This window comes from Lonchura striata, chromosome 1, assembly GCF_050655825.1.
Source record: "Lonchura striata isolate lonStrDom1 chromosome 1, ASM5065582v1, whole genome shotgun sequence".
Lineage (NCBI taxonomy): Eukaryota > Metazoa > Chordata > Aves > Passeriformes > Estrildidae > Lonchura > Lonchura striata.
Genome location: NC_140703.1, coordinates 43,095,617 through 43,122,545, shown reverse-complemented (window position 1 = coordinate 43,122,545; position 26,929 = coordinate 43,095,617). Strand labels below are relative to the sequence as shown.

The following is a 26,929-nucleotide window of genomic DNA, read 5'->3' as shown; positions in this document are numbered from 1 at the left end:
CTATTACACAACTCTAAGTTTCATTATAACAGTTGTTGTAAGTTAAAATTGATAAGGCATAAATTGTTTGGGAATGCAGAGGAAACTATGATAAAAAATTCACTTTGTTGTAAGCCCTCACCCAGCTCAAAGTAAAATTCAATTTGAAATTTCAGAGCCTGGAGAAACTAATGGTTTGGAAAATCAGAGAACCAAAAAGTAGAGATATTTAAATTGCTTCAATTTCAACACTAATAGCTCCATCTAAAAAAGCAGAAATGAATAGAGTAATCTTATTTTCAATGCCTCATATCTTCAAAAGTAAACTGTTTTATGTTTCCTTTCTGGTTGTTTGCATAATTGGTTGGTGTTCCCAGATAGATAGAAGGGACATTTGCTGGAAAGGAAGACATTACATCTTTTATATTCATAAATCCATTCTGTGAGTTCATTTGTAAATATAGCCATTTTCTCCCAGAATCTAACAGCTAGCTTTATTTTAATCTGGAAAAATAGATTAAATAAGTTTACAAAATTTTAATTACTCCAAATAATTTGAGACTATAAAATTAAAAGGTATTAGACAAAAACCCCAAATGATGTGGGATGATTTTTTGATGATGCAGTGAGAGAAACAGAAAAAAGTGAAATAAAAGACAGACCATGCCATCAATGGTCTATTAAAAGAAAAAATAATTTTATTTATGTCTAATTCTAAAAAATATCAGGTGATTGTAGTAAAGCACTTTACATTCTAGGAGCCTTACATGAACCATTTTTAATGGTCTTCATGATAAGTTCTGTTACTTGCAGAGAACAGATTGAGTTGAAAATGTAATAGTCATTGTACTTTTTGAGTTAACCAAACAGTAATTTCTTAAGAACTTTTCAGTACTTTCTATAACTGATTCATCTGAATGAAAGGAGAAGCATCCAACATACAGGTGGCTCCTTGTCTAGTGTACCTGTGGCCAGAGAGGAACTCCATTTTTCAGCCAGCGATAAGTCGGCCTTGGCTTTCCAGTGGCTTTGCATTCCCATCGGAGCTGATCTCCACTGTCTAATTGGGTGTCATTGAGTTTCTCCACCCAGTGTGGGTAGGCTGCAAGAAAAAATTGCCATATTAACTCAAAATTATAAAGTGGTAAGTCTCTAGCTGATGTGCAAAGACATAATCAATTAAAACGCTTAAACAAATGGCCTTTACAAGACTTACATTACTCTCAGAACAAAGCACACTGAAATAAAAAGGCCCAAATCAAAAGAGAAAATGATAAAATTAATAAACTCCAAACTTTAAAGGAAATGCTCTAATGGTACCAGGTAGTGAACAGTAACATGGCCAACAATAGAAACATGCCTGATTTAAAAAAGTCCAATGGATTAAATTGTAGAACTATATATTATTGAGTTCATTATTCCTGAATTTAAGACAAATGTTTGATAGTCACAATAGAACATTTAATAACTCACAAGGCCTAGGATATTTGAATAGTGGTAAGGAGGTTACTTGTCATAGGCTGTGTTTCATGTAGTTTTCTCAGTTTACAAGGAAATTATTTATTTAGCCAGAAGTGATTGGGAATTTGGAAGATATTCGCACATATTTTTGTTAGTGTCCTAAGTTTAATTCATATTTCAAGGGAGAATATATGTTTAACATTTTTAAGCACAGAACCCATGAGATTTCCAGCATCCAGCAGGAGCACAAATTACACAGTAAATCAATCTTAAACCATTTTTTTTTTAAGGCAGACAGTTGATAGCTGTATATGTGATCACTAGTACCTAAATTTCATTAAATAATCCATCAAAAAACAACAAATATTTTTTTCAGAGAAGTAGAACTTTAATGTGGCAGCCAATCAGATAGCTATTTGTAGGATCCTATAATTTGGAAAATATTATATGACTCAGTGAGTAACAGAGCACTGACATGCAGAAATAAAAATGTATGCTTAAAAGCCAGCTTTTGGGTTTCATACTGTAGTTATATCACTTTGTATAACACAGAGGGTGGTAGATGACAATAATTAACTTGAGGATATCAAATATTAGTTTGGAATTTTTTTTTGTTGTTTGGTTATTGTTGTTGTTGTTGTTTTTCCAAATCATAAGAATAAATAATTAAAAGGCATTGCTAAAGAGATGTAAAATTCTGCATGGTGTGAATAGAAGTCCAGATCTGTCATAACAAAATCTCTGCTTCAAATGACAGATAATTGATAATGTACTTACACATGGGGAATTGAGTTTAAAAATAAATCTTTGAATCTAGCTGGCATTTGACTGGTCATCAATCAAAGACATGAGAAGATATGAAAAGGTGTGACAGGTGAATAACTGCTTGTAGCTTACATCTTGTGCAAGGCTGATAAAGAAAGTGAATGAGCTGTCTATCATTCCTAAGCAGGGAAAAGTCTGCTTCAGAGTGCCAGACCAGACATTTTGTCAGAAGCTGGGAACATATTAGAAGTATCACTCATTTCCATTTTGGTAGAGGAAAACAGAGAGATTGACCCAGCCCCACTCCCAAACCCAAGACAAAAGAACCTCTGCTTCCTTATTCCTCTTATTACAGTCAAGGCAATGCATGAAATTCTCTACGTGTGCTCTGCTGTGCTGAATGTCTTCTTCCTGAAGTTATAAAAAAGGGTCCCACAAAAATCTGCAGAAAGAAACAGGTTTTGGGAATCTCTGTTTATTTGTTCTCTGTTGTCCTAAAAATATAATTTAATTCCATTGTATAGCTGCTGTTCTCATTTTGAGTGCTTCAATATACAAAGGAAGCATGCTGAGAGGAAATTGTTTCCTTTGAAAATAACTACATTAATATGATTCTGGAAGATGAGACAGTTAAATGTGTAGCAAAAAAAGTAATAAAAGACAGCCAGTGGTACCATGAAATCACGCAGTTTCAAAGAGGAGCTAAACTGTTGCTATTTATATTTATTCATTTTCATTATTTTGCTTTTCTGTAAATTTGACCCAAAACATATATAGACTCACATTTCTATGTTGAATTTGAGCTCATCATGAACCAGAGTGTCTAGAAAAAGGTATTCACATTTTTACACTGAAACAAAGCTTCCCCAAGCCAGCCTGCAGACTTGTCCTCTTCAGAACTGCTGTTCCCTACCTTTTGTCTGTGGCTGTCTTGCTAACACAATTGTGCCACAGGTTTTCTTCTGAAACGACAAACTTGCAAATCACAGTAGTATGACCGACTGGTCAGAACAAACTTTTTCCATTAGTTGAGGTATTTCTACATTAAATTTTCTCCTTGTAGCCTAAATGGCCTTTGGAGTCCGATTTTTCAAGCTGTTGAACTTGCCATCAGTGAAGGCAAGATTCCCAATCCTTTGAGAATAAAGTAGCAAAGTAATAGGTTGGTGTAGCTGGAATAGAGCTAAAAGCATGATTGAGAGAAATACTGCTCATCACTTTTTAGCTTCTATTTTTCTCTCTATGTACTCCTTACTTATCACAGAGAATTCCCTCTCGGCTTGTTAGCAAGGATCACTCCCCATAAAATCAGAACCCTTGTTCTAAAATCCTATCAGTACTTTTAAAGTTGAAACATTTAACTGAATGTACAACCTCTGACTCAAATGTACCATTTTTGGGTGTTTCTTTTTAACAAAAGTATCTTAATATAACCCTGATATATGTGTATGCAAAGAAAACTTCATTCCAGAATCACACTTTAATTAGAAAATTTAGCCAGATTTCAAAAGTAATAAGTCCTTTTTTTTCCTTATAAATGCAACATTCTTCTTGGAAAAAAAAAAACAAACAAGTGTCTGCCTGGTTTTTAATCTGTCCAGTGAAGAGTTGACTGTGAGAAGAGAAGGATGCATTTTAGTGTTCAGTAGTCTTTATGATTGTTTTGCCAGAACTCTATACAGTGTTTCTGAGATTTTTAAATCACCATCCAATCCATGATTTATTTTATGCTGCAGTTCTGCACCTGTTTATTCAAGAATGTCAGAATGTTTTACAAATATAAATCAGCAACAAATCTGCAAGCTTGCAGGCCAATTTTTAAATCCTCTATGCAAAATGAAATTAAGGTGCAGAAAATTTCGATTATTTCTCAATATTTTAATCAGCTTTTTGTCTGAGACAAAATAAGCAAAAAATTTTACATAGACAAATGACTTAAAATAATGTCCTAAAATGTCAATTAATACAGAATTTGGGATGAAAAAAATATTTTTCTGTATATGAGATTATTTGGGAAGAATAAAGTAGGAGAAGCATATTGAGAAATATAAGTGAGAAAATCAAGATAGAAAATTTAAAACTAATTTACTTTTTTTACTACAAAATCTCTTCTCTTGCCAGTTTTACTGTGTGGGACTAATGTGTGGTGGCAGGAGTGGACTTTTTTCCCATTCAATTTTTATAGGAAAGAAATTAAAATAGATTTTAAAATCAGTATGGTCAGTTACACTGCATTACAGAATATTCCTGCTGTCAGATGCTTGTTCCAGTCTTCTGTTATGGCAAGCCTTCCCTCCAGGTGCCAGGAAGGCACTGCTGTGTGCAGGATGAGGGAACTGATACAGCCAAAAATGTGTTTTTGTAATCACTTCACATCACCACCCCCTGATGAGCCTAGCAGTAGTGAGTAGGTAACATGGAAAAAAACCCAAAAATTTAAGAGTGAGAGAGGAACAAGAATTGGTCATACCAGTGCTTACCATTGGAGAAATGCTAGAATTTGAGGAGAAACAAAAAGGCTAATGGCAAATTTATCCATTCACATTTTCATTTTTCTGCTCTCTTCTATTAATTAATTTGAGCTTAAATAAAATTTCATGGAAACTTACAGGATGAGCAGATCACTTGTGGGAAAAATCACACCTCTCAAAATAGGTTGCAGTGCATAAGAGGATGCCTGGCATTGTAAAACTTATGTTTTTCATGCCTACAGCTGAATTTCCACTAAGTGCTGAGACTACAATAATCTGAAGTTGTCAGCATCTGAAACATTGCATTCTGAACAACATCCAAATTGTCAGCTGCATCAGGCTGTCACGGTGTATCTGGATTGCAGCAGCAGGTAAGAAGAGAAAAATCCCTAGTCTGTGATTAAATGTGACTAGACAGGCAGACTGGGTGTCCTGGGCTTTCTCCAAAATGCTCTGTGGTGACCCAGATCAGATGCAACTGACAGGATGAAGAAGATTCAAACAGGCAGCGAGTGAGTTCCTACAGAGATATGCAAATTGCGAGACCGCAGTATGACACAGCTGGTCCTACACACTGCTCTGAAATTTTACAAGAAACCCCTGGTAAGGAAATGACGGCCTACATCTGAATTTCTGAGCCAAAGTAATCATTGCCACCTGGAGGAATAATATGTCAGTGAAAAGACAGTGAACTTACAGGTAAATAATTCATGTTGACTGTTGTTAGGAACAAAAGGTAGAGTAGAAAAGGCCATTTCAGATAATGCCCCCGAATCCTGCAACAGCAGCTGTTCAGCAGAGGAAGCTGAGAGACTTGTGAAATAACCTGTAGCTCATTTTGTGCAGAAGCCTTCTCACAAAAACCCTTTTACACCTCTGGAAAGAGAAGCTAAGGTTTGTAGGCCAGTGAGACACTGATGCTCTGTTCATGAGCACTGAAGGCTGAGAGTGGGGAGTATTTTATCTTGAGGCCAAGAAAAGGCACTTGTGGGGGGCTAGTAAAGTCTGTGCTTCTTGTCCTGTGTATTAGGATGGTATTGTCCATCTGAAAGCCCTCTGTAACCTGTTCTGACCTTTCTGTCTGCTGATGCAGATAGGTGAAATTTAATGTACTAGTCTCACATATCTGTTAATAGAGGAATGAGATAATAACTCTTCCTAAAGTGTTAAAGAAATTGTCCTAATATTATTGCAAAAAACACCAATGAGCTAAATTTGCGTTCTATGCCATAAAGACAGAGACTCTAAAAATATAATTTAGACAATGGTGAAGAATAAAAAAATTCATATTTCTATCTAAACAGAATAGGACAAAACTAATATTGTAAATATATTTCATGGACTTGATCACCACCTTTATTCCTGCTCTAATCTAAAGGCTAATGAGAGATAAAGAGTTGTGTAGAGCACTACTCAGTTTGCTGTCATTTTATACCACAAATCTGTATGGTGCTCTTGCAGAAATAATTTCTTTTTATAGCATATTAGCTTCTCTCTTGAAGAGCACGTTTTATATTCTTTTAACTCTGAAAGAGGGAAGCAGAGATAATTATAACACTTTTATGCACAGCTTTGGCATCTAGTAGTTTCACAGCTCTAAAAACCAGGTAGGAAGTGTATGAGCTGTGATATATCTTATAACTCAAATTAAGTTTTCTGAGTTTCTAATATTTTAAGAATTTTAATATTGTCAAAAAAGACCAGCTGCTAAATTCCCCTGGCCTTCAGGTGCATTGCAGGAGCTGCTATACTTTCATGGAAGTAATTTATAGTAAGAATTTGAGAAATATCAGTGGAGTATTGTTATAATAGGAGGCATAGAGTAGGTGGTGGGCTTTGACTGCTGTTTTCAGCCAAAATCTTATAAAACCTTTGCTGCAAGTGCAAGATGGAAAATCTGAAATTAAATGCACAGACTGTCATCTTAACCATCACATAATTTTTCCAGCATTTACAAAAAAAATGGAAGACAAAAACCTGTCCTGGTCTCTAGGCGGAGGAGAATCAAAAGCAAGGAAAGAAGTATGATTCAGAGATATGCTGATACTTGCTAAAATAAACTGAGTTAAGATAAAGACATTGGAAGGCCAGAGGAGACATAAAAATTGATTAGGGACCTGAAAATACTGACACGTGGGAAATAGACTAAATATACTATCCTGGTCTATAGTTATTTGATGAAAGTGTGCAACAAAGACAGAGAACACTTTATAGTTACTAATGGGGAGAAGGCATTAGGAACCATGGGCTGAAATCGGGAAAAGAAAATCAATTGAGAGAAGAAACTTCTTAGACATATCCATTAACTTGAGGATGTATCTAAACTGCAGCATTTGGGATTTTACTGGCTGGGATCTTTGAAGACAATTCAGTTTGAAAGATCTCTTGCATACCCTCCCACAGTAGACCTTTTCTGCTAAGTATTTAAGGTTGTAGGGTTCATGGAATGATAGAAAGTAGTGTGGCTTAAATTTATTAAAAGCAGTGGGACTCAAGCTTACATGTGATATATGCCAAACTTTGACTTGTAAGTATTCATGGTATGTGTTACATATGCTTTTATTTCTAGACTCTAGAATGCAGCAACAGTATAATGGAATTAATGTGGTTTGTCAAATGTTTTTATTTTCAGTTTTCCTTTTTTATTTTCAATCTGATGCATGACTCAATCTTACTTTTATGGTCACTCAAAATTTTATTTTGAGTCTTAGAAAATGTTGAACACGTTGTGAAAATCAGAACTTTTTGAAATTGTGCATGCCTAGATTAAGAATTTTCAGGAAGAAACAAATCCGTTTTAAGCTCTCATTCCAGTACACTGACCATGACAAAGCTCAGCGGCCAAGCATGGCATAGTTAAAATGTTAATAATAGTGTGTTAATAATCCTAAAATATCTCCAGTATTGTTTTCTGACAGATAATTCATATTTAGGTTGTATGTCATTGTTATATTCTAATGGACAGGAATAGACTTTTAAAATTATAGCTATGCTGTTTAATTTAAAAAAAAATAGCAAATCCCATATAAAATGGTATTTAAATCAAATCTTCAAAGGAGTCAACATAATTTATGTTTCAGACCTTAATGCAATACTAAGGAATAATAATATATAACTTAAATCAAAATTATTGTTGGTATAAGATGTATACTCTATATATCAAGGTATCTTGTTTTTGCTGAACCTTGGAATACTTCACGTGTGGCCAAAGCCTTAAGTGTGGACAAAGCATTTCAGGACAATACTGTGTGCAGTTACACTTACTGTATACTTGTAGCTGTCCTCTGAAGACATTTCTTCCACGAGAGTTTTCAGCCTTACATTCATACATTCCTGAGTCCTCTAGCTGCACATTAGGTATTTCAAGCACAGCTTGGGATTTTCTCAGGCGAGCTTTACTTGGATTATGACCATTAACTTTCCTCCAAGAGATTGTTGGAACAGGGCTGAAATATTTAGTAAAATTAATGTTAACACTCTTCCACTATTGAGAATATAGATTCTGTTATCTGGTAGTTTAAACACTTAATAATCTAAGTAGCAATAAAACATAATCACAATTAAGGTTCATATAATGGTTGATCTAGTTCACTTTCTATAGGGAATCCTTAATAAATGGATTGTTACACAGAATGTGTCTCTTTCATCCACAGGGGAGGCTGTTTTTACTGAGATCAAATAAATCACTTGAAATCACTCTCTCTAGAGTTTCTTTAGCATTCTATGCTTTACTGCTGAATGCTGCCACTTGATAGGTCAACACAAATAACTTTGAAACTTGGATGAACTTGGCAAATTCAAAAACATGGCAATTTTCCTCCAATGAAACTGCAGTTCAGGTCAATCAATGAAAAGATCTGTCTAGATGGAGAATTTCTTTCTTGGGTAAATTTAAGTGGCCACAGGTACGGAGACATTTTTCTTACAATATTCTTCAAATTACAAAACTGGTTGTGTGACAAGACGTATTAATGGCACAGCTGTTCCTGTCTCACAGCATTACACTCTTCCTTGTGGCAGCAAAAGGGTTTTTCACTGCAACTTGCTGTTCCACAGTGGTCTGTGAGGACCCTGGGTCATTTATATTCATACTTGGGGAAAAAATGCATTAAATAGTGTTTGCACTCATAAAATTTTATTTTCAGCTCAAAAACTCATCAGCCATTGTGCACCCAGTGATCCTTATGGTACAGACATACATTTTTCTAAATATAGCAGGTATTTATGAGGGGAAAAAATAGAATTATCTATAAAAAAAAATATTTGATTGCAAGCTGAAAGCTGGACTGTTTCGGGAACTCCACAAGAAAATTGGAGGACACCATAAAAGAAAATGGAACATTTTGAAAAACATGTATTGTATTCATTTCAAGTCTATGCTTAGATATAAACACAGGGCCTTGTGTCAGTTTAGATGAGGAATATCACTTCATAATAGTTCAAATTTATTTAGTTTAAATTCAAAACTGCTATGAATTGCTGTCATGATTTGCTGACTTTCACTTACTGTAAATGTATGAAGTTTCATTAAGAATATCACCTTTCTCTTAATTTTTCAAGGTATCCAGTTTGAGACACAAAAAATAAGCATGTGACAAGCAAGTTCTGGTTATTCTTCAAGCAGTTGGAATCACATGTAGTAATGTGAATTACTGCAGTTTTACTCAAACATGCAGACAAGATGTTCCAAATTCTAGTACTTTATAGAGATTAAGACAATTCTCATATTTGTCACTGATTATCAGAAGACTTGTCTAATTTTAACTCCTGAGTGCCACATATCACTGATTTTCATTGAGCCTATTAACATTATTACCTTATAAAACCAACTTATAGTCCCATATGGAATTAATTTTAATATACAAGAAAGAGAAAATAATTATTTCCCTTATCAGTTTGCTGCACTGATTAATTAAACTGACAAAATGAACTTTATTGTGAGACATCTCTGACACATGGTCCCTAAAATATTTTGTTATTATTGCAAAATGATCTTTTATCACTGTCCTCCACAGAAGAAATACCTGTATGGAATATTTTTTTGTTTCTCCTTGCTAAACAAAACTGGCTGGTCTCTTTTCTTTCCAGCACTCCAATTATGTATATATATTTCTTTTTATAAATGTTTTTGGATCATGTGATGGGTGTGGATAAAAAGACCTCTTTTTTTTTTTTTTTTCCTCTATCATCATAGAAACTTTGTAGCTTTCTCGTTTTTAACTTTAAATTAATTTTTTGATAACTGATTTCAAGTTATGGTGTCCTGTGGTTTTGGTTTGCGGGCTCTTCTGCAGATTGTATGGTTCTAATTTATAAAGTTTGTTTCCTATAAGAAGTTTTTTTACATATTTTCACTTAGAAGATCAAAGAATTTCCCATTCTTATATGATTTAAGTACTTCAACATGTTAAATTTTAAATATGAAGGATAAATAGGATATTTGTTTCTGATGCACTAATAAAATTTTCTGTCTTAATCCCACCAGTTATGTTCTTCTTTTCATATTTCTAACTACATATTTTATTTGTTATACTTTAATAGCTGTATGTATATAACAGATGTAGTACAAATAACAATCTTAGTTTCTTTTTCTCCATTATTTAACTCTCATATTTAATCTCTTATTGCACACTTCATTCTGATATTCAAATTTAGACTCTTCAGTGTCTTGTGGACATCGTGCAAGTCTTCTGTTTTACATTCAGCTTAAAGAGCTAATTCCTTTTATGCTTGTCCTGTTTTTATATGGAATATAATCGTGTCATGATTTCTGTCTGCAAAACATCCACAATGGACAGGTAAGAGTTTAACTGATCATTATTTATCACAGCACAAATCCACAGTAGGAATAGCAATTCTTTATGTTGGTACAGTGTAATAGGACTCAGCAACTGCTGCTTTATGACTGAAATGAGTGTGCAGATACACTTTACTTGGGACTTTAAGGGTGTCATGCTTGCTGCCTTTTCATAGTTATTTGGCCTTCAGCCTTGCTTCCAGTAAAATCAGGGACAAAAATGCTTCTTCTCTATTGCCATGCAGGAAAATAGGTTCTGCTGAATAGTATTAGTCAATAGATTTTTTTTGATGGTGTTATCTTTCTGAGAAAAAGTCAAGAGGTTATAAACCATGAAAATTGTCTCATTTAGCTGCTATGAGATTATTCTGAAATTCATGTATTTGGAAAGTTTCCTTTAAATTGCATTTAACAATTTTTTTTAAATTTGCTTTTGCATTTCCTACAGCAAGTAAATGTGTATAACAGGGCAAACACAGAGGAAACTGCTTGTTTGGGTCATTAGGAAGCATATTTTAAAACAACTCAGTTATTTCTCATCAATATAATCTAGTAAATGGAATTTTTCAAGGAGATAAAGTTACTTTAGTTGTGCAGGTTTAATGATTTCAAAGGAAAGTACTCCCATATTGCAAATCAGTATTTGCAGACAACTTGTAGTTCTGTTTAATGACACTTATTTTCCTAGCATAACTCACAAGTGACATATGAATATTACATCTGAAATAAAAATATATCTATACCTATTTCTTCTCTGTGACTTCTGTGAGAATGAAATGAAACATATGAGTGAGGATGTGAAAGAATAAAATTGTGTGACTGTTCTAGAAAACTCCTAAAACTAACATATGCACATTTTTAATCTTTTCAAATGATGCACAGCTTTTTGAAAAATAGTATAAATACAGAAATATTTCTAGCATAAATATGAGCTTAATGTAATATGCATAGTTACTGAATCTTATAACCAATATAATCCATTTCCATTTTGGTCTCAGCAGATATTTATGGGAATACAGTTTCCTTGTTTATTGTAACATAATTCACATTCAACTCCTATGAATAAATTGATTTGAGTTTCATTTGAGTTCAAATACAAGATTTCTCCTCACTTTTGGGAAAATGTCCTCTGAATACTACTGGTTAATCTTAGTACCACCAAGAAAAACTCTATTTGATTTCAGAAATACCATCTTTAAACTTGTCATTAATCTAGACTCAAATAAAAAACCTAAATGCTCCCTGGTGACTGTGATAGACATTACTTTAGGCTTGTACACTTTGAATTTGAAAAAAATATGAGTTATAATTTTACCTTTGCATTTAGAAGACATTATAAGAGTCAGTTTTCAGCAGTATAATATTTGGGATGAGCACTGTTGAATTAGTAGGAATTCTTCACATATTTCAATAAAATATAGAAATAAAAACTTTTTAAAAAATTATTGGAAGCAATTCTTCTTCCTGTCAATTTCATATGTGAAAGAATTTTATGACATACCTAAAGTACACGTTTATTTTGGGAATGGGGAGAGATAGAAAGAGTAATGTCTGAAATTTAAAATACCCTTTCCTTGCATCTGAGCTCTTAGGATTTCAAGGATATTTTAAATAGGAATGCATAGATTACATTTTCTATACTTTCATACTTCTATACAGATTGATGAGATATTTTGAAATATTTTATCTATTACTGTAATTTCAATTCTGCTCCTCATGATTTCTCTTTACCATGCATCACTGTTCTGAGCTGCGTCTTCAAACCCACAGGTGCACATTATAATATATCCTGAAAATCTCTACATGTCTTTGGAGACTAGAAGAACACTTTATTTCTTTATGCCTTCCTGTATTGCAACTGTGTTAAATATCTTTAATTATTATAGGATAATTATGAAGGTTAAAATGTTTGAGGACTGTAATGAAATTCTCTCTGTCAGATGTTTTCCAGGAATGCCTATCAACCATGGACATCTCCCTTTAGAATGAACATTATCTATCTGTTCAGAGTTTTATGAGACACAATAACCACTTTTCCTTTCATTTGATTTTTAAAAGATAGTTGTTACTCATGAAATACAACAGCTGTGATTATGGTGGTTTAAAAATTAAAAGAGAATAGAAGCAAATGATGATAACCTTGAAACCAGAGTGCAGAAACAAGTCCAGGTATTCAGGTTTCTTCAACAGATGCCCATGATTGTGCTAAAAGTCTATTGCACATATGAGTGTCATGTATTAATGCAGACATGCTTTACCACCACTATTATCTTGTTCTTTATGGCACAGAACAAGGATAGTGCCTGCTTGACTGCATATCCAGCTCCACAGCATTTTCTTCACACTTTAAATTATGGTATGTTAGAGCATCTCTAGCATCTAAAATAGTGCCATGTATAAAGGTGATTCATTTTCTATAATGGTTCATTATTTGCAGTGAATTATACTCCAGAGTTCCTCTTTACTGGTTGATCAGAGACTAAACTGATGTCTCAATCTTCACACTTGACTATTCAACAGCTAAATTTAGATAATGTAACTGTCCAATACCCTAAGTTAGATAATATGTTAGATGACAGTTTTGGTGATTTAAATTTTTTTCCAAATTCTTAAATTAGAGTTAATCATGACCAAATGAGTCACCTGATGAAGGTGAAATCAAATGAGAACAGGAGAACCACAACAGGCAAAGGTATTGGTTTGACAAGTAGTGAGGAAAGTGGAAAAGCTATTACACAACCTTTTGGGCTTGCATTTAAAAGTTGGGTAATGGTGTTTGCTCTTGATGAAATCGCAACAGTACAGGTAAAAAATTAATATGAAAGAGCTGAACATCTTCTCCTATATATTCGGTGTTGTCCTCATTGCAAAACTCCATATTATAGTCCTGTCATCATAGTATTGTGTATGGTATTTATATGGTGGGATTGAGGAGGTATTGAACCATCATGTCTGTTAAAAAATGATGGAAATTTGCTCTGTTTTTCCCATCCAGTAACCATTTTAATTAGTCTCTCTATCACACCCTACCTCAGCATGTGGCCTGGGACATTCTGAAGTGGACATTCTTCTTAAGCATATTAAAGATATAACTGGTAAATTATCACCAACCTGTGACTTGATCAAGGCTGTTGAGAAGAGAATCAGAAACAGGTAGAAAAGCAAAAGACATATGTGATACCTGCTGTTTTACTATAGGAGATAATACCTGAAGAATACATGATTTTAAGAGACAATGCTTTGAAGCAGAAAATTTCTTTTAAAAGATGACATGCATTTGGCAGTTGTTCATACAGATCTTCAGGGCCTCAGTACTGCAGTAGAACTGCAGTATTTGCCTTGTGTTAAAGCTATTTCATAACTGAACTTTTGTTTAATTTCTCTCTTATAAATTTTGTCCAGGTAGATTTTCTTTAGCTAGCACATTGATCTAGGATGTCCTGGCTTTGCTGTAAAGATATGACCAGTATATGTGTGCAGATGCAGAAGATCAGGAAGACTAGTTAAAATGAGTCCAAAAATCCCAAAAATTGTGACATACCATCAATAAGGATGCAAATGTAAACACAAATCTAGCATGCCTAAAGAGTGCAAGAAGGCTCTGAACCTGCTGATCAGACACAGTTTGAAGACAATGAGTGTGATGATTCCCAGAAGTGCTTCATTTAGGGCTCTTGTGCCATAATACCATATAGATTTATTTATTTGTGGCAAATCCTGAAGAGAAACATAACTGGTATCTCTGGTGACCTGCTCCCAAGAAGTGCTAGAATTATTTTCCTTCTGATCCTCTCAGTCTCTGACACAGAGAGAAAGTCTACACATGTGCTTCTGGACAGTAAGTTTGAAATAATAATAATAATGAAAAAACCTCCTCAATCTTTAAACCTACAGCAAAGCTGCAAAGCTGTGCAAGCTACTGAACACAATTTGTAGTAATATTTATACATTTTCTTTGATGGTTCTGAGAGAGAAAGAAAAGGGATTGGTAATATTGTTTCTTCAAGAATGATCTACTGACAGGGACTTAGTTCAGTAGGTTGTTCTCCAACTTCCCTTATGCCATACAGTAAAAGCAATCAAATTTAAATTTTAGATTTAGAGCGAGGCAGAACGAGGCCTGAAAGTGCTACTTGAGATTTACCAAAGAATCTTTATTACATTGCTATGAATTATTGCAATATTTCTAACAGTATCATAAGGTCTATTTAAGAACAATTCCACTTAAAAGAAGAAAGAAATAAATCCAGCCTGAAAACCAGGAGCAAAATACAGTCTGGATCTAGCACCTTACAACATAAATATTTATTCAGCATGAGCTAAAAATGAACTTGAAATTGATGAAAATCTTAGAAATATTTATTTGGTATAAACAACATGTGCTATCAAAGGGAAAAAATAAAGGAAGAGAATTCTGGGTCTATTTTTGTCATATAAACAAACTCAACTTGAAGATGTCATGTCTGTGTTTAAAAAGGTTCCTTTCTCCCATCACAAGCATATCTTGAGGGGAAAGAACATCCCTACTCATAACATTGACAAATGCTGTTCTGCAGAGAGTGTTTATTTCCCTTTTGCAATTATTTTATTATCAATAAAATTTAAAAGTGGCTTTCACAGCTTCAAGGTCTGGCATGTGATAAGATTAACAAAATATTTTTCCAGTAGAGAGAATTGGTGTAAAGGGTCATGGAGTAACATGATTTTTTGTCATATGGAACTTAGGAACAGGTATTTCTATATCAATTTTTGTATCTATCGTGCAGTTTCATTTTGGGCAAATAATGAAACCACATTAATACCCTATGGAATGTTTTCTCTGTTTTAAAAAGAGAAAACAGACAATTCACGTCTCTGTGTCCTGCAGATGAAAAATAGAACATCACGCTAAACCTTAGTTTTGATGGTAGAGGCAAATTACTACTTGTGCACTTCTACACTGTGAATTAGCTTGAGGCTTGAAAATGTTAATTTACTAGCTTGCCTTGTTCCTACAGTAATTCTGCTATATGTAGGAAAAATGACTAAATATTTCAATCCAAGTTCCAACAATGAATTGGATGTATAGCATCTAGAATGATTTGCTTTATTAAATGCCAGATTACCTTTAATATCAAAGGTGTTTCTGTGTGCCACCATTATTGTGGGAAGAGGAAAGGACTGTTTTGTGTTCATGGAAAAGTACAAGTAGCTTAATATTTTCCAAAATACAATAAGCAGCTAAGCAACTAAGCAACTTCCAAGGCTGAATGGCTATTCTGTGAGCTGTCAGAATTCTTAGCGAAGAGGCACTCACTCCCTGGAAAGTTTCATACAGTTGTCCAATGAAAAGACAGCTTATCCTCTGGGAGAAAAGTACAGATGTGCTGACATATCCCAAATGACAACAGAACTGTCATGCTTAGCTCTAAAACAATGAAGCCTGATTTATAATCCCTTATGTTGTGGTGCTTGTTTTTGTATGCATACATGTATACATATATATATGCCAGTGAAACATGCTCCATTCCCAGGTTTATACCCACTCATGTCAATGCCCCTGGGTTTCAGTGAAGTGCAGTTAACAGAGGTTAATTTTAAGTTGGAGTGTCACCAGCCCATTAGCTCTCTACTCTTTTGAACAACACCACAGCTGAAGCAAGATGAGGATTCATGCTGATGAAGAGGAGACTTAGGTTAGATTAGAGACTGATCCCAGAATAGAAATCCTCATGAGACCTTTTTTGACACTGGATTACTGGAAAGGGGTCTGGTTACAGGAATACTTTGTCTGGCTCTCTTGACAGTTTGTAACAGGAGATGCCTCCTGCCAGTTCTGGAGGACAAATCTTGGAAGACCTGTTTGGAAATATTCAAGACCAGTAGGTAATACTGGATTTGCCAAGATAAACCAACAAGAGGATAGAAGTCAAGGAGAAATATGTGGAAGATTTGGCTGATGGTTTTAACTGGTGGTCTGGAAGTAAAAAGCCTTATTTTACAGATTTGAAGAGCAGAGAAGGTTAAAGTCAGTTCTTTGAAGTTTAGAAATAATGATGCAATGCTGGAATCTTCCATTTCCCTGTGGTTGGTTAAAGACCAGATGAATAAATGCATATGCTAGATAGGAAGTGTGCAACCTAACTCATTATAAAATTATTGTTTCTGAACTTCTTGTTCCTCCAAAAATCACGTTTAATTATGTGGCAGGTGAAAAAAAGAAAGGAATCAGGTACTGTAAAACCTCTGACCAAAGATTCATTCCTGAGTGCCTTTAACTCTCTTTTCTGATTTTATTCTCTTCATCATTACATTATTTGCCCAAACTCACTGAAACAGCCCTTTAAAAGGTTATCTTTTTACACCTGCCAAAAGGTTTGCAATATCTAGAAACCTGCTTCATAGCCATTGCCTTGTGTCACTGGCTTAATGAACCACAATAGCAAAAATAACTTCTTCAGAAACTTCATGCAAACATTCTCCACAATTATAGTTAAATGCTTTACACCAGACCATAAAGATTTTTTATTTGGTTGCTCTGATCTTTGCTTAGGTACTATACTCACTTATTCAAACACTTTGCCTTTATTTCTGCATATTGAAAAACGTTTAGTAAGCTCTCTCTACATAGATTAATAGAATTGTCTGAGTTGGAAGGAAACACAGATTATTGATTTCCAGCCCCACTGACATGTGCAGGGACACCTGCCTCTAGACCAGGTTGCTCAGAGCCCCATCCAACCTCATCTCAAACACTTCCAGGAGGGTGCATACACAGCAGGTATATAGTCTGCAGTGAAAATATTGATAGTGACACGAAACAAATAATAGAATTTCTAATAAAAGATTGAAGATCAATTAGAAAAGTCTGGTAAAAGGAAAACAGGCACAGAAGGTGACAAAAATACTATATTTAATGGATTTAAAACTTTGATCATTAACTAAGTATATTTCAAAACAGAAATTTGTTTTGACATTGCCAAAATAAAATAACCTATCATTTAAAAAGAATGTTTGTGTATTATGTGTATTCTACCATTGTGCAGAAGTAGCATAAGCATAAAATAGTCTCTCACAAATACAGAAAACAATCAAATAAGATAAATTGTTTGTCAGCACTATTGTTTATTGATGCTTTTGATTCAAATATCTATGTGTTGATCTATGTGGTTTAAAAATAGTCATAGTATAAATTAATGGATGTATAAAACTTTTTTGTTTTTAGCAAAACAATCATTTTGGCAATCTATACAGCCCTTATTTTAAGAGCAAAGATTGAAAACTGTGGTAATCTACAAGTACTGCAATACCCCAGATTTTGTAATGTGTTTTAATGAGAAATAAAAGATGATTACTCACTCAAAATTGGCTGCTGGCACTATCACAATACAAATGCTATTTTTTTTTTACTGACTAAAGCTAGAAAGCCGATGAAATGTGACTTTTATATGGAAAACAAAATAGAAGCCTGGTGCACCAACAAAAGTGCACTAAGGAAAAGACTGAATTGTGAGGGTCAGGTGGGGTGTGTGCATAATACACAGTTTAAAATTTAAAAATCTTTGTGAAAGAGTGAGAGTAAAATTATTCATATAGAAGCAAAAAGACAGCTTAGGGTTTTATGCTAGAAAGAATAATAAGAGGAAAAAAAGAAAGATGTTTCTGACACTTGCACTTTTCTTGCTTTCCTCTGTGGCCAAGGGTCTGGGCTCATTGAAGAGGGCAGAAACTTACAGCTTTTCATGTCAACTTGGACAAACCAGTTCTGTAACATTTCTCAAACTATGAAAACTTGTTCATTTTGAGGCTTTAAAAAACCCAGTATATTTCCATCTATACCTGCCTTTAAGTCCCGTATTTAAAATAATAGTGTTAAAATTATTTATGACATAAGTATGCTCCAAAGTCAGGAAGAGCTGAAGAATACTTGGCTGGCTGTCACCAAAGTGCTTCATTAATGAATGTGTCATATAGTGGGGATGGAATTTAGAGTCCTTTTGCATATCAACAGCATTAATTTCATCTCTTTTTAGTGGGCAGCAAAATGAAGGCACCAGAATTATTTCTTTGGTTAAAGTACATAAAAAGCAAATTAAAGAATGGATCAGTTGCCTCTAGATTTTCCTGAAAACAAAGCCAGTAACATTTGAGAGAAAATGAAAATAGAAACCTTCTGTCATAAAAGGCAGTGTCTGAAAAGTTGCATTTCTGGAGCAGGAAAAGCCAGGAATGCTGTAATTTGTGCAAATGTCAGCTAGGAAAATTACATCTTCTTCACCAGAATTTTTCTGGAGAACCAGATTGTGGTCTGTCTTCCTGATTTACATAAGAATTCTAAGGTCTGACACTGAAATGGACATAAAAAATCAGGATTATCTGAACTACAAACAAAAACCTCATTATCAATTAGCTCATTTATTACTTTTACAAAAAAATTAACTTGTCTTTTTAAATAAGAGAAGACAAAAGCAGTGAAAACTGTTTTACTCAAAAGCAAACATTAACATATTGCTGTTTAGAATATTTTTTATTAATTTAAATATTTTGAATTCCTCCATTCAGATTTCTTCCTTTTCTTTTCAATTATTTATTTTAACAACATTTTATGTAAATACTAATCAGGATGCAACAATTTTGCAAATTAAAAAGAAGTATATCTGTTATTGTGAAAAGTTAAAAATAAATGCACACTGTTAATACCTTGTTATTGCAGTGGGTTTTAGCATGCTTTTTAAAAAATATGACCCCCTTTTTGGTTAGGGAATTCAAGTATTTTTAATAGAAATTACATAATTAAATGGGTGGCAGAAAACATATCTGTATGCTATATATAGGTACATATATGGAAAATAGATGTAACTGAAACATAAGTTGTTGTGTAGATGTGGCAGTGAAAATGTCTATAAAAGCAGCCTCGGGCCAGCATTATATATCCAGCACAAAAGGTCACTAATTGCAAAATGCACACTGATATATATGCAGTAAATTTTATTTGGTTCCTCTGTTTTTCATGTCTTGTTAAACCTCAGCAGTAAATCACTGATTTATGCAGTGATTTCTTAGACAATGACTGATGCTCATGATAAGAATCATTATCTTGTGCAAGTTAGATAATCTTGAGATAGTTCACTCCTTACTTTGAATTCTTTATCAGCTACAAAATTTATTTGTAAATGGCATCAGTAACATAATATTTTCACTTGTAACTAAATCAGCTACATATGCTTGGTTCAGAATAAAATCCTTCTCAGAAAATTTTTGTCTGTCAAGCAATTAAGATATTTGACTTTAGTTTGAAGGCAAAAGCTTCAGAGCTTCAATTTATTTAATTATTTCAGCCATGGTGACTGACAATGCTAAATAAACATTAAGAAATCATTAATAAATCACTAATCAGTAACTAAAGAATAGGCTCTTCCTGGAATATTTGCTACTTCAGAAAATCTCACTGGAACGTTTGTCATTCTCACAATTACAGTGGAAAGAACAGAGTGTTTCAGATAGCTAAATTAAAACATGAGAATACCAGCAGCATATTGGTTTTAAGACTGTAATAAACCTAGTGTTATTTACAATAAGAATTCAAAATGCCAAATTTCAAAATACTAAATAAAAATGGAATAAATTAGTTGTTGATTCAGTTTAGCAAATGGGACCCATGGCAATGTAACAAGCAACAACTCCTACAGGGCATTAGGAACAAGAAATGGGGACAAAAAAAGAAAATTATGAAAATTAATAGGAACTTTGATGCATTTCTACTTCTCACCTCAGCCTCCAGGTTTCAAATAGTGCCTGAAATGTCATTCATGTAATTATTACCACATCAAGTTGAAAGCAATTTCAGCTCAGCTGATTTGATTGTGCATTAATGGCTGGGAAAAGAAGATAAGGAATGTGCATGGTAAAAATAGCTGCCCATTACTATATAAATGGGGTCTTATTAGGTAACCTTGAATTCCTTCATCATTCAGATGGTCTTGATTTTTTTGTTTATTAAAGATTAACACCAAGTAAAAAATAGGAAATAACGTAATTCTAGTCCTTCCTGTCAACTTCATCTTCCTCTCTGAATACTGATCGAATCTTTTTGAGAGATTTTACTAAATCTCACAGTGCTGGAGGTGGAAGGTATCAGTAGGTCTGTTTCTTGCCTTTCAGTGATGGTTGCAGAGGACAATGTGTGTCATACCTCCTTTTCACTGGAAAGTTGATTTGTAATCTGTCAGCAACTGCAATTTAATTCCAGTAAAATGAGGAAAATAAGAAGTAATATGTTGGTGGCTTCTTCAACCATAACCTAGCGTCTAAAAGGGCTTCATTGCCAACTATTATTTGGCAGTGTTTCTGACAGGAGAGAGCCTGGAGCCATCAGCTTCTACAGAGCAGCCCTTTTCCTCATTTATTTCTGCATCTCAGGGAATCTCTCAATTTATTGCTTACCAGTCCTCTGTCATGGACCTCTTTCCTCATCTTTACTACATAAAACGTAAGACTTGTGTTCTACCCTACAAAAGTTCTTGTCTCACATGTGTTCTACTCTCACAAAAGTTCTTGCTTGCATTTATGTTGGGACTGAATTTGCAAAAGCTGCTGTCACTAATGTTTCCCTCCACGTGGCTATGGTCTCCCACCTTTTGTTTGGACTGGTTTGGCTTTGTCCTGCTTCTTCATCAACTTCACTGAATCTAAATAGATACAACTGAAAAACTTTGTCAGAATTTCTCTTTTATTATTTGTGTATAATTTCTGTTGACCTGCACACTGAAAGCATTTTGGTATTGGTCAAACATGAAAAAACAGCAAGAGGGAGTAAGTTTCAGACATATATCATCCAGTCATTAATTAGGAACTGCTAAGAGAAAAATCTGAACAGAAAAAATCCAGTGACCAGTGACACATGGAGAACAAAAGGACTTAAAATGCCCTCTCGGGTAGAAGAGACAGGTTATGAAAAGTCACTCTGAAAAATGAGACCTGCTGAACAAGCTGGAGGAATGATCCTCAGGAAAACAGACTATTGTCTTAAAACTCCTAACCTATGTTTTGTTCCTCCTTAGGTAAATAAAAAGAATTATTATGTAAGATATAGTATTTCTCAGACTAACTCTTTTGTGAAATTCCTCCAAAGGAGTTACAGAGAAAAATCCTTCCCTTATTTTTTAATCAAGGCCATGCTGTAAGAAACTTGTATGTTTTTTGATAAACCATGAACTATAAAAGCAAGCAGGATATGTGATATTTAGCAGCATAATTTTGGAGACTAGGGGGAAGATGTCCAAAAGAATAGCATTACGAAAAGGAACTGAAAAGAATTCAATATAGTGAGACTTTTATTCAACACGCCACACAGAATTTGATGAGATACTTTGGAAAGAACCCTACCCGTTATAATTTTTTAGATGTCTCTAGAGAAACATCACTGAAGGAACACCTGTTTTTAGCAGCATATATGTGAAGAAGAAAGAATCTCTTTGAATCACTAGAAATTACTCTTAGTTCTGTCTGCCTGTATACTAACATTTCCATCCTTATTCTTGGGAACAATCATAATAGTTACTTGAGTAACTAATAGTAACTACCACCACAAAACTGAAATGTTATCAATTTCATCCTGTATTCTGTAATCTCAATACTTCTAGAAGTAATTTTAGTTTCCGTTTCTCATACCTTTCTCTTCCTGAACTCTTTTATCTACAAACATCTAAAAACCCCTTGACATGAATAGCAAACACTGTAGTGCTATTAGGTCAGGTAGAAACTATAGAGTGGGTGTTGCCACAAAGTGTGTTAGGACATGATCAAGACATTGTGCTTTTAGCTTTGTGTATAATAATGAATATGGGGGAGGGGAGAATACTCTGCTAATGTTTGTTTATTCTCCAAATATGACTTTTTTACAGGAAAAACTCTAACTCTAGTTTATAGTATCCCTGTGAATATATGGGTGTGAGTCTGGTAAAACTTTCAATTAAAAAACCTTTCTGCTTTTTGTTTAGGAGATTGTTACGTTTCATTTTGACAGAGACACTGTTAACTTGACTGAATTCCTGACCACAGAAATGGCTGGGTAGGGAGTTCATAATTAGCTACTTTGTCAATTGGTTATTTTGAGAGTGCAGTAAGGACTGTCTGTAAAATAAAATCCAGCAAAATAATGAAACCACAAATCAGGCATGTCTCATCTTAATAAACAATTATATTTAATTATGAAAGAATCTTTACTTACTTTCCAAGTGCAAAACACTCCATCTTAACAGTAGTTCCCCTTGCAGCTGTAACTATGTAAGGAAAATGGACTTCAATTTTTGGTTCATATTCCCCCATCACACCTGGAAAATAACGAATGTTTAAAATATGAAATATCATCAGTTTTCCATTATCACAGAAAGATCCGTGGCCTGCTTTTTAAATCTGCCCAGCAGTAAAGCTGGTAATTGATGGAGATAGCCCTGCTTGATCTGATATGGTGTGCCCAGGTCCAGAACATATACTAAAATATACTCTTGAGTTTACCAGCAGCACAACATTGAACTCAAAAAAAGGATTTATTTTTTCAAATTTGGGTTAATATTTAAAATTTTAAAGATTAAAGTAGGCAATCAAGAAGAGTTAGTATTTTCATAGACCAAATATTTTTTTATCAGCACATTGATAATTAGACAAATAAATCAACATATCATGCTGTGTTTGACTGGGGACCTTCTAAGCTTAGAAAAAAAAACCCCTCAAATTATGTAGGAGCATTTGTGTATGCAGATACAAACACAGATATTTAGACATGCAAAATTCAGTTATGTTATTTTCAGAGACTTTCAATTTGGAAGTAGATTTCTTTTCAGGACAACACTTTAAGTACTGTAGGATAGCATTCTAGGAAATGGGGAAACATTAAGGTATGAGAAAATATAAAAATGGAAATTAATAAAGTTATCTCAGATTTGCTGTAGAGAGATTGACAGCTTTGGAGAATACAAGACCTTAGGAAATGAGAAATCAGTAAGGAAATAGAGATATGTTTTATAAGGTGAAGTGAAAAATTTGTATTTGATGCCACTTGGAGGAAATATCATTAGTAGCATGGAAGGAGAAGAATATGACTCTAACAGCTGTGTTTATTTAGATGGAATTTAGGCTATGGGTGTAGGAAGTACTTGGGAACAAAAGGCTGTATTTAACAAAGTAAGAATTTTTCCAATTTTTAGATGAGGAAAACTGAATAAAATCTGACTTATTGAAAAAGTAGCAACAAGACAAATCTAAATCTATAAAAAATCAATCAAGATTCTCAAAAAACTCTAATGCAAGCAAATAGGAACAAGAGATGAAAAGACAGGAGAGAACAGAGATCTCTTATGTTAGAAAGAAAAGAAAGGAGTGTAAGAAGAAACTTGGAAGTAAAGGAGTACAGGATTTACAGCTGAGAGAATAATAGTTGGCAGAGATAGATGAGAAAACAACCCACAACCTGCTAGAGCAAAAAACAATACATAAGACTGGAACTGTAAAACATATATTCCTAGCCTTCAAATGTTCCTTATGGGGCTCAGGAATTTCCAGTGGGGCTGTGCTCTCATTTTCCCACTGTCACTCAGGCCCCTAAAGGTCCAGTATAAAGAAACTTGGTTCTGGGAGGAAGTCTGAACAGATATACATTTGATTGTTTCATTAGGGGCTTAAGTCTAATTAGAAAATCTAAATGTGTCTTATAAGTGAATCAAATTACAGAAAAAGAAAGCATAAATGCTTTTATTTCAAATAATGTAATTTTATAAATAATTTTATAGGTAGCAGATTTCTTTGTAAAACAATTATCCTGCAAGAATTATGTGTGCTATCAATACTGACCCATTTTCTCCAAGACATGACTAAATCAGTGTTTTGACATTGCCTTATGAACCTTCTTTTTTAAATAGGACAAAAAACCAAAAACATGTGTGTCCTGGGTATTAAAGTAAAGCCAGGCCATCAAAAAATGACAGTCAACTAAAATTTTCCTTATCCTAGACTGATTGCTCATATAATATGTCAAAAAAATTCATTCCCACTGGATTGTAAAATGTCAATAAATTTATAATTTAGTTACACTCCTTGTAACTTTGTTTACTCTTTTCTGAATTTTTTTTGTTACTATGAATACTAGTTTCTGATTTATCTCAGTTAACCAATTACATGGTTTTACAGGATAGCTATCATATCTCCTTTCAAATATGTCTTTACTGACTGAAAAACTCCAGACCATCAATCCTTCCTCAAAAAGAATCTTTAATATGCATTCCTAGTGCTCATGTGGCACTTCAAATTCCATTCTCTCACTTTCGAGATGTGAAGATGAGAACTGCACAACAATCATGAAGATGTAGGTCTTTCTATCATAATATTTATTTCCTTGGATTTTTTTGTTTGTTTCGCAAAATTCAGTTCTATTTTCTATTTTTTACTTGAGCTGATGTTTGTACACTATGGCACCCTAATGTCTTTATTGATAATATCTAATAAAGGTATTATATTTTTAGGCTTAGGTATTATATAAATTTGTTGGTGGTGATATTATTTATTGCCTATATATTCTATTTCTATTACCACAATATCCTTTTGCAGTTCTTCAGGGTTAGTTTTAACTTTAAAAATTCTAAATAATGCTACATCAACAACCTTCTCTACTTCTCTGTTAATTTTGTTTCCAGACAGTTTATGTGTAGAATAGTGAAGTCCCAGATAAGTCTTCACTGACAATCTCACAGTTATCCATACAATAGGTGATTTTTTTTTTCTAATCTATTTTTAATTGAAAATGGGGCTGTACTTCAGCCCCTCCAAGAATTTAGTTTCCTCAACAGCCTTTGGTGAGTGACCCTGTAAAGAATTATGTGAAATGCAAGCAGCTTGGCTATTCATATGCTCTCAGACTCTTTAGGAAAGCTGAAGCACAATTTCCCTGGTTAAAAGCTGTGTTGTTGGTATATGACTGTGTGCTAAGACTACGATGTGTGAATGCGCTGAATACAATCCTAATGATTATACTTTTTTATGTGTTTTCTATCAACACACTTGACACAGAAGTCAGACCTAGTGGTCTGCCATTCCTCAGATGTTCTTAGGAGTACTTTAAAAAAAAAAAAAAAAACAAAAGAAACAAAAAACACCACCTTCTTTCTAGTCCTAAGGCTCAGTGAAGGAAAACAGTACATCCTGCCTCCTTCCATACAGAAGTTGGGCCTTGGAAATTTATTATTATTTGTAGTGTCAATATTTCCTCTAAGATTACTTCTATATAAACTTCAATTATGTCAGTCCTGATAGAGGAATCTGCCATGTTCTCTTGTAGTGAATACTGCTGAGAATAGTTAATTTAAGTTTTGTGATGGACCCTTAAATTCCTAAGGTGGTTCTTTTAAATCTCTGACATCTGCTGACTGTTCACACTCACTGAAAGATTTTGTGCTTCAATGAAAGTAAAAGCAGGGTGTTTTTGCTTTTGGGTAAGGCTTTGTTCTGGAAACTAATTATGTTGTTACATAGTATTTAACATTTGATTTTTTTAGCCCTGAATGAAAACAGGATAAAATAGGATTAAATTATTCTTGCCTTTAAAATAATGCAGTACATCTGTACCCATCCGAGGGACATTATCTTTCAAATCTTATGTTTTTAACTTACATTAAGTCCCTTTGGTAAGTGCAGTCTGTACACGTACTGAATGCTCTTTGCATGTCCTGCTATCATTTCATATTCTTAATGAAATCCTGATTGACTGATGCTTTTCACCACGTTGTGTTCTTCTGGGTTATTGCTACCCCAGCAAGCGACATGCCTGCAGCAACCGGCAGGAAATGTATAAAAATTACTGAGCAATTTCTTGGTGTCCCTATGAAAATTAGGAAACAAAAGTCTATTATTACAGAGGGATATTTTTCATCCTTATTATTTATGATCTTTGAGACCATGAAGGCCATTACAGTTGTATAGATATTAAGGGAATTGTTAAGGCCTTACCTTCCCATATTACACTATAATTGCTCTGCTATCGCTGTGGTGCCTCTAGGCTCTTTAGCTTTCCTGATTCTGTTTTGGTCACTATGAGTCAGTGATGGCAAAATAATCATCACCTGCATTTCCATGAAGATTTTTGTTCATTTGTGTTAAATGCTAAAAGGAATCTGAACTTCTAAGAAATATTGAGGTTTTGAGCTACGTGCACTGGAATCAATCTCTCTCAGGCTTATATACATGACTCTCTTACAGAGGTTTGGCTAGGGCTATAAAAAATCTTCTCAGTCAATTTTTATATCTAGTTATCAAACATGCAATACAACAATAAATAAAATTGATCAGCAGACAATAAAAGCATAATATATGATTTTCAAGTGGCTAACAAATCAAAGAGATCATGTGGTTTGGGCACTACAGAGCAGTGGGATGTAGTTCTCAATGCTGCTGTGGTCTACCTTCCCATGAAAATGCATTCTTTCTGAAA

General features: G+C 34.0%; 1 protein-coding gene across 10 annotated transcripts in view; it reads right to left on the bottom strand.

Annotated features, from left to right (window-relative positions):
- Window positions 1-26,929, bottom strand: part of CNTN5 (contactin 5) — a 592,231-nt gene that overhangs the window by 119,813 nt on the left and 445,489 nt on the right. For all 10 annotated transcript variants that reach the window (XM_085593275.1, XM_021529320.4, XM_085593302.1 and 7 more), the window contains 3 exons: window positions 22,682-22,784; window positions 7,941-8,122; window positions 945-1,081 (listed from right to left, as the gene is read on the bottom strand). In XM_085593275.1, coding sequence (XP_085449401.1) covers window positions 945-1,081; window positions 7,941-8,122; window positions 22,682-22,784 — 422 coding nt within the window. The remainder of the gene's footprint in view (window positions 1-944; window positions 1,082-7,940; window positions 8,123-22,681; window positions 22,785-26,929) is intronic.